Here is a 9,382-nt window from a genome sequence, read left to right as displayed (position 1 = left end):
TATGTCAATCGATCAGCTTCTTTTTTTTTTTTTTTTTCTATCCGTTCTTCTTTCTCTTTATTGTCTTTTTCTCTTGACGTATTTTTTTGGTTTGTTTTGTTTTTTTTGTTTTTCAATTCTTTTGTATTATTTATGGTGCTGGTATCAAGCAGTTGTTTGAGTTATGTTTGAAGAATTTTATATTGTGATTTAGATTGTTTGTTGTTTTATACCACAATTATTAATCGGTATTATAAATTATAATTTATTTATCGTTGAAAGAAAAAGGGATAAAAATTGAATGGAAGAAGGGAAGTTGAGTAAATTCTTTTAATTTTATTAGTAAAATTTTGGTTTTATTATGCGATTAAAGAAAATTTGTTGTTTATTTTTGAGTTAGAAAAGTTGAGTATAATGTACGTGATGTACGATTTCGTTTTAAAATAAGACAATGGTATTTGTATAATCAAGTGACTGGCGAATAGAAATGGTTTACTTATGATATCCATGAAATTTCTAAAATAACGTGAAAGACAAAATTTGATTAATCGATCTTCAAAATAGTTCGTTTAAAATTCATAACAAAAGTAATTAAAATATTCAAATGCAATATAAAAGTTACATCACTTCATCAAATTTCTAATCACCCTCAATTATCTCAATCTGTATTTAACCAATTGATCATTAACTTTTTTAAGATCCAATGTACACAATTTAAAAAAAAAAGGAGAAACTTGATTTAAACACTAATGACAGGAATAATTAAAATAATCGTATATCTTCCATTTGCAAGAATAAAATGGAATCAATTAAAACTCAAAATTGATCTGATCACAAATCTTTCCCGATCCCTAAACGTATTCCAACGCGTTTCCATTGTATTACACCATTACAATTACACGTCAAACTGATTCGTCTTCGTATTTAATCAGTCCGTTAATCGTTCCAACAGGAATTACATTATCGCGATTTTAGATTTGCATTATGCGGTGTTTCGCGTGTTTCTGGTGCCATAATTAGCATTGTTTACCGAGTAGCTGATTATGGCACCACCGGTGACGTAACGATCGAATCGCGGGGGTGGTGGTGTTGGTGGTGGTGGTGTAACGGTGGCAACAAACAGAATTTACATAGAGCCAAGTAATTAGAGGCCGCAAATGCTCGCCGATGCACGAACGAAGCGTGTTAAGCGAGATTAAGTGGATCCGCGTGGACAACTTCGATCCACCTTCTTTCTTTCCGCTCGTCTTCGATGTACCAGCCAATTTATGGAGCGGAAGGCGCGAGCCATTCGTCTTTTCCGGGCTTAGAGTACATATAAACGCGTTGAAACGGGAGGAATGGCTGGTATTTTTCTTTGCTTTCCTTAAAGTTTATCCCTTTTTTTTTTTTCTTTTTTTTCTCTGGAGGATGAAGATATTTTTTGAAGAGAAGGGATATAACTGGTTTATAACTTGACGATTTTCGTGAGAATTTTGTTTTTTTTTTTTTCCATTTGGTTAGAGTGAAAATTTTTAAAAAAGAGTCTAGGTATAAGTTTAGTTTAATTCGAATTATGCTGAAACAAATTAATGGAATTGTAATTTATCGAGTCAAGATTTGAAAAAGTAGTAATTGTTGATGAGTTATTAAAGAATTTTTGGAATTTGAATGTTATTAATTATTTTTGTATATTTAGGAGATGATTTTATCGTTACTGTTTAAATTTAAAGGGATTAAAAAGATAAAGAAAAATCCAATGACGTTATCCAATTTAATAAAATAGATTTATGAAATTTTATAGGTTAATAAATTGTGGAACGATGGATAGATATGTGAAAGTTGTATCAATCTTCTTTTCTTTCCATTTTTCCACTTGTTCATAAAAAGAAGTATATTATTGAATTTTACGATAGCTGGAAGTTATTAAATTATTAATTTAAGATTTTTTTTTTTGAAAAATTATTTTTAAAGCATTATTCTGATCAAATTTTGTTCTCTTCGATGAAATTAAAATTAGAATATTTTTTGAATCAAATTTACTACTTTCCTGTTCTATTTTTAACGATTATTTATATAAGAGTATATTTTTATCATTTAAATGATAAAAAAATGAATTTTTTGAACTTCTAATTCAATTTATAAGATTTCTCTTGTAAAAGAATCTTTTTCTCAAGTTGGAGTTTTTAAAATACAGTATACTTTCTCCAGGAAAATCCAATTTAATTGTCTATATTTAAAAAATTGAAGGAAGAAAATATTAAACTTCAATCCTTTATCGAATATTTTGACATTAGAAATTATTTTTCAAATAATAAGAAATATTCTTTGAAAAAGAATTTCCAATCAATGATTTTGATTTTTATTTATTACACGTCAAAAATTAACTTTTTAAAATTATTTAGAGCATATGTCAATAATTGTTCCTGTATCATAAAAGAAATTTTTTATATTCATTTTCTTAATAACGAAACTTCAAGTTTTAAAAAATGTTTTATGTCTGACTTATTTTTTTTTAACCTTTTTCTGGTACTGTGATTACAACCCTCTTCTCCCCCCTTCAGATATACGAGAACATATATGAAAACTTGCAAAATAAAAATAAAATTTTCAAATTTAATTTTCTCAAAAACAAAACTTCAAATGAAAAAAAAATTCCAAATTCAATTTTCGAATCATTTCTCCCTTTGTAGAATCATCCCCCTTTTTTTTTTCTTTTTTTCAATCGTACTATAATTACAAAGACCATCCTTCACAGATGAAACCTGGAGAAATAAGTAGAATAAAATTCAATTTTCTCTTCGAGAATCAAGTTAAAAAAAAAAAAATATCGTTCTACATTTTCGACTTACGTAAATTTCCTTCAAATAAAATCACACCTTTCCTCGATCGTGCTGCACCCACCCTACACAAAAAAACAAAAATAGAATAGACCTCCCTTCTCCAATGTTATAATTAACAAGGATCAACCCTCCACGTCAATCGCATACACGAGAAAAATCAATGGAACGAAATTTTGCGGCATCAGCGCGATAACGCTGAGCAAAGAAAGCTCAGAATTCCCTTTCCCATCCACGGCAACGTGATCCTTTTATTGCGATTTTTGCACGGATGTATCAGGGCGAGGGTGAGGAAAAGGGTGGAGGAGGCCCTGATTGCTCCTCTCCATTGATTAACTCATTGTTCCCCGCTATCTTGCCGTCCTCCCTTAAAACGAGAAGAAAGCATTTCTCTCTCGCGGATGGACAGTGATCGCGGGAACAATCGCGTGAAAGGCGGCGAAATAATTAAAGTGATGGGTGTGTGGACATTGTGCGGCCAGATTGCGCGGTCACTCCCGCGTCCACTTCCCTTCTTTCCGCCTTTTGTTCGCCCCGTTTTGCGTCCGACCGAACAACAAACGCAATTTTCTCTCCTTTCGAAATCGAATTTCCAAGAAATATGAAACTCTCGATTCTGGATTCGATTTTTTTCTCTCGCGAGATTGGAATCGGCAAAGCAACCGTCCCCGTTAGATGGATTCGTTCGTCTGAATTGTTTTTAAAGTAATTGCACGCTCTGGATGACGCTCTCCGTACATGGAGAGTCGAAAGTCATAGCTAGGATCGATATCCTTCAATAATCCGGAAATAAAGTTGTATTTTGTAGATTAACGTTAAACGTCGAGGTAATTTTAAATTTTTCTCTTCTCTTACTGCGATTGGAAGGTAATTGGAAATATAGAAAGAAGAATTATTTATGTATAATTCAAGCTTCGTTATATATTTGGTAATTTTTAATTATGTATAGACAGATATAGAGTGAAGTGAATTGGAAGAAAAATCTAGATCAACGATAGTAAAATCAATCTATTCTCGACACTTTTCGAAAACAAATAGCGAAGAGAAAGCAAGGTTACGAATTACAAGTTGGGAACATTCGTCGATCTTCTCTGTTAACAAATGACGCCATCGACGATTTAATATATCTCTGGTGTTCGCAGGAGGATGGCACGTCGGTGACCATAGGTTACCTCGCTTTCACGGCCTCTGTGTACGACAATGGAAGAACGTTCAAGTGTTACGCCGAGAACTCGGTCACACGTTCCGAGGACATGAAACCGATGATAGAGTCGACAACGATCGAAGTTTTATGTAAGTGAAACGTAATTCTTTATATGCTCTTTCTTTCTTTTTTTTTTTTTTTTTCTAAAGGAAAAAGTAATTTTTTGAACTTTATCCAGCTTTTTTCCTTATTGATCTTTCAAGAGAGAGTTAGTTTATTTATAAAAGGAAATATAAATATAATATAAACTTAAGGCTGTGATAGATTTTTAGAAATGTGAAGGGGTGTATACGAATAAAAATATGTTTGGACATATTTTTATGTTTCGGTGCAATTTTTTTCATGTTAATTAAAATATTCCTTTAAGCATTTCGAAATTGAAACTTGGAATAAAAATATGTTTGTCGGGTATATTAAGGAGAATATATTTTTTAAATATTTTGATGTTTTCGTGCAAACTTATCACGTATTACGTATTTAAATAATAAATATCCACTAGAATTATTCCAAATTAAAATATTTTATCAAGCATATGCAAGCAATATGAAGGAAAATTTTATTTACTTAATAGGATTGTGTGTATATCTATATCACTTTGGTTTCTATTAAATAATATAAAATTAGAAATTATTAGACCATTGTAAAAAAAAAGATATTGATTATAGTAAACGTTAAATTCTTTAATGACTAAAATGGAAAAATATGGGTCACGCGTAGCAGGCTATTAAAACAAGATATAATTATAATAAACGAATATCAGAATGATCGAATTACAGCTCGATGACACCTTATCATAGTTAAGAGAAGCTTTAACGTATTTAATAACATTTCGTTCCCTCATTTTCGGTTCTTTTTAGCACATTAAAATATTTATTGCTTGATATAAAAAGAAAAATGAAATATTTTTGGCATTGATATCTTCATTGATTTTATTTTGTTTAATTATTGAAACTATTTATTATATACTTGCAAGTGAAATGATTCAAATAAAAAAATGTTTAATATCAAAAATTAAAGAGAATAAAATTCAAGAATAAAGTTGAAGAGAAATGTTGAACAAGCAAATAATAATTTTAGAATGAAAATACAGTGTGTATTAAAAAATGACAAAGAAGAAATACTGAGAACACTAATTTTATTTTATATAATAAATTATGTTTTCATGATTGAAAATATGAAATTGAACATTCATGATAACTTTACAAATTTATTTTAACATAAACTTTCTCCATTAAAATTATATTTCGTCAAAATATAATTTCTTATCGCGCAAAAAGGTATCGAAAACAGATTAAAACAAAGTCGGACAATTAAGCTCGGCGATCTTCATTGCACCATCGAAATATCGAAAACATCGAAGTCGTTCGATAAAATTACCATTCCCGTGCTCTTGTCTCTCGAAAGGCACGATTAAAACGAAATTTTCCCCTACAGTTCGTCCACAAAAAAAAAAAAGGATCGCAAAGAATCGGCTGTAATTTAGCCGTGTCGATCCGAAGGAATAAAGGCGCAACGACTCGAATGTTCTTCCGCGAGGGGGTGGTGGTTGTTGGAATTTTTTCCCTGTGTTTGATCAACGTCCAACTGTGTAGGAGGCAGGCCTGGAATTAAGTTACACTTCACAGATCACAGTTGTATATATTCCTGTTTCATCGCGCCCTCTCCAATTCGCTTTTTCACCCCCGCACAAAGAGTATAATCGTAGATTCGATTAACCCGAATTAGATTCGTTCGATGCTCGTTCGATAATTCGCCAATTTTTTAGAGGAAAGGAAGAACATGATTGCATTTGAAATATCTCCAAGTTGCTTGGGAATATTTTGTTTTGCAAAAAACAAGAAGGAACATTTATTGTTTATTTGATTTTAAGAGGGAATGGAAATGAATGAATATGTTCATTTTGCAATATGATTATTAAGATATTAAAATCGGAAATTAAGATATGAAAATTCTTGACATGTCATTAATCTTTATATTTTGAAATTGTTAAGAGAATATTTCATTTATTTATCGTTAATTTTAGAATTAGATATCGACGATGTTATTAACAATTGGTTGTACATGTTCACTATTTTTTTCTTATCGATTTATCGCGTTAAATATCTCATGGAACGATCCTCGAGCTCTGAAGAAATTTAAAAATTACTTTCCTTATCTTCTTCTACGTAAATCCTTTAATGTTTCTCGACCAAAAAAAGCTCTTTTCATCTACCAGTTTCACCACCACCATTAAGAAAACGTAGAGCATCATGGTAATCCCTCGCTATCTCATGACTCCATAGAATTGCAACGCAAGTTCTTGCATTCCCCATATTTAAAATTTCCATCTAACTAATATATTTCAATCTTTTCATCAAGTTTTCACTTTCTAACCTTTAAAAAAACTCAGCTTTTTTAAAAAAAAGAACAAAATTTTAAAACAATAATGAAATAGAACATTTTATATTTCAATAAAAATATACTACAATTAATTTTTAAATAAAAACTTTAAAACTCGTACCAGAATAATTTTTATTAACTTTACTCCAAAGATGAAAAATTAAATAGAGAATTCGACAATTCATTCTTCATACTTCCAAACGTTAAAAGAAACTTAGGCGAGGCTTAACAAAATATGGTACAAACCTAACCTAAGCCCAGCGTAACTCGCGCCACCTGGTAAAATTAAACGAGCCCCGCGAAAGTCCCTTCCCTTTCAAACCTCTTCTCGGTAACCTTTCGTTACATTCTCTTCAATTGCTCCACCCAGACGGAAGATTCCGTCATAACGAGACACGAGAGGAGGACAAGACTGTGGAGCGTCTGGTTCGTGTTTCCAGCTCTCGGTTGGGAGGGTTGGAAGAGAGAAAGTTTCGTTTTCGTAGCCAGCAGGAAAACTATCCACGGATTGGAAACGTGAAACTCGCGGGGTTGGCGCGTTTCCAACTTCTCTCGCTCTATAGGGAGAGGGTCCACTCTCGCTTATTTACGAGGGTTTTGTTTTATACCGGGCATTTTGCGCCGTCGCGTTTAAACATATCTCGGAACGCGGACGAGGCCTCCTGCACCTTCCGGTTCCCATGACTTCGGGCAAGCGTTATTTTAATTCCAGACGTCTCGCGGCCACGTATTTTCGGAGGCATGCATATGGATACCCTCGCCTTCCATTTCTACGATATCGATAGTGTGCATTTCTGTTCACGAAAGTGGAACGAAATGAGGAGGGGAAATTTTTTTTTTTTTATTATTCATTGATAAGGAAAAAGTTGTTCTTCGATAATATTTAAAAAGTGTTAAAGTGATGAATTCGATCGATTGGTATTAGGTAATTTAATTCTTCTCTTTAAAATAATTTTATTTTATGAATGTAAAATTTAGAGTTGGTTAGAGTTCTGTGACGTCGTATTTTCCAGTTTCCTCTTTTCACGCGACACATGGTTCGGTATAAAATCTTGGCGAAATAAGATCCACTCGACATCTCTTTTTCATCTTCGCGCCGAGAGTTTCCACATTTTCACGGGGACGCTTTTAATTGAATTATATCCCGAGTTCTGTTTAAGAAACGCGAAAATAGAAGTGGTGCTACGTACATAGATATTATGGTTGTTTAGAAAATTTTTGTAAAAATAGCGTTGCTTTGACAAATTTATTTCGAAATTATATATTAAACGACATTTAAGAGATTTTTCTAGACTTTATATTAAGAAATTTATATTAAGTTGAAAGTGAAATTCATAAATTAATATTAGTAAAATTTATTTTCAAATTATGTAAATTAATTCTAATTGTTTTTTACCTTGTTAATCAAGAATTTATGTGTGATAATTTAATGTAAAAAATTAATTTGTCTTTTACAGATCCGCCTATAGTAACGATGAAGCCAGAGAATATCACCGTAAATGAAACCGTAGATTTTATAGTATTTTGCGATTACGAAGCTAACCCGGCTACCCTAACGAGAGTATCATGGTAAGTGAATTTTTATTAATTTAATTTAATTTAAAAAAAAAAAATAAAATATCAACTGTCTGATATTTCATATATTAATTTCTCGAGATTATGTGCATAATATATAGATAACAATTGAAATAATTTTAAAGCCGAATTCATTTATATCGGTGACCAAATTCAATTATATTTTCATTACTGTAAAATCCTCTATAAACCACGAAGCAATTGAACATTGCAGTAAATCAATACTTAATAGCAGAAATTGGGGACGCAATTCATTGTACGTATTTATTCTTACATTTTCCAATATAGAGGCGAAATAATGCTTACTTTGTACAGAAATCTAATTACAGATATTTGTGTTCAATATATATTTGTGTTAAATATACGAAGATACGATGCTCGATATCATTCTGTATTAATTTTGTAATTAACGAATATGATACTTTAAGGAGGAAATATTTCTAAACAATTGAATAAAGGAATGATTAATTTTTTAATTTGATAATAAATTCAACAATATTCTATAAATATTTTTAATTAATATTATGTTTATCTGGCAAGTCACTCGAATGAATATTGCTTAAATTACTTACAACTTAATAATTAATACAACTTAATAATAATCTTATATACAAACTTTTAACTTTCAACAGTCGATTCGAAATCAAAAAATTTGTTCCACAAATATATTCACATTACTAGGATGGATACAACACGTCAAAATCGTTCGTTCCATAAATTCGAATAAAAAGTGCATTCAAAAAATGAATCGTTCTCATTTATAAATAGAGAACATCTATAATTCATTGAATTTATCGTTTTCCATTAGAAATGAAAACAATGGTAAATTTAACGCTTTTATCCGCATATATCAGCTCGGAATCGTGTTTATTCTTTCGTTTCAACCGATTTCAAAACACGCATAGCAAATTTCTTTGGCATAAAATAGGGTGTGTCACACGTTTATAGCGCACTGTCTCCTGATAAAAATTGATCGAACATGTTTTGAACACAAATCGAATGGGGGAGGAGGAAAAAAAAAAAGGAAAGAATCACGAATTTATGTTGCCTGTCTTTACCACATGGCCCATTCTGAATCACGTAAATCCATGTTTTTCATTCTTCAGATGTTGACACGTTCTCTCTTTGTGGTGAACGATTTTGCTCGTTTATCAAGCTCTCTACTTCCGGAGAACTAGCACGGAAAAGCGTTATATAGATCGTTTTATAGAGCGTTTTCGTGAAATCGATATAGAATTTTTTACAGAAAGGAAAAAGAAATGAGAGTATATAAACGAGGGAAGAAAGAGAGGGAGGGGAATATAAGCAAGGCAATTCAGCAAGAAATTATGTTATAACGCTGTTGTTAGGATCAGGGTAAATTGTTCCACGTTGAACTACGTACATTGAATTACGGTGCAACTCACGTTGTGAATAGAGTAATTGG

General features: G+C 31.4%; 1 protein-coding gene across 1 annotated transcript in view; it reads left to right on the top strand.

Moving 5' to 3' along the window:
- Positions 1-9,382, top strand: part of LOC102676127 — a 413,064-nt gene that overhangs the window by 342,631 nt on the left and 61,051 nt on the right. The window contains exons 7-8 of the mRNA XM_031510593.1: positions 3,941-4,091; positions 7,839-7,950. Of these exons, the coding sequence (XP_031366453.1) occupies positions 3,941-4,091; positions 7,839-7,950 (263 nt within the window). The remainder of the gene's footprint in view (positions 1-3,940; positions 4,092-7,838; positions 7,951-9,382) is intronic.

This window comes from Apis dorsata, unplaced genomic scaffold, assembly GCF_000469605.1.
Source record: "Apis dorsata unplaced genomic scaffold, Apis dorsata 1.3 scaffold_27, whole genome shotgun sequence".
Lineage (NCBI taxonomy): Eukaryota > Metazoa > Arthropoda > Insecta > Hymenoptera > Apidae > Apis > Apis dorsata.
This window is presented reverse-complemented; position numbering and strand designations above follow the sequence as displayed.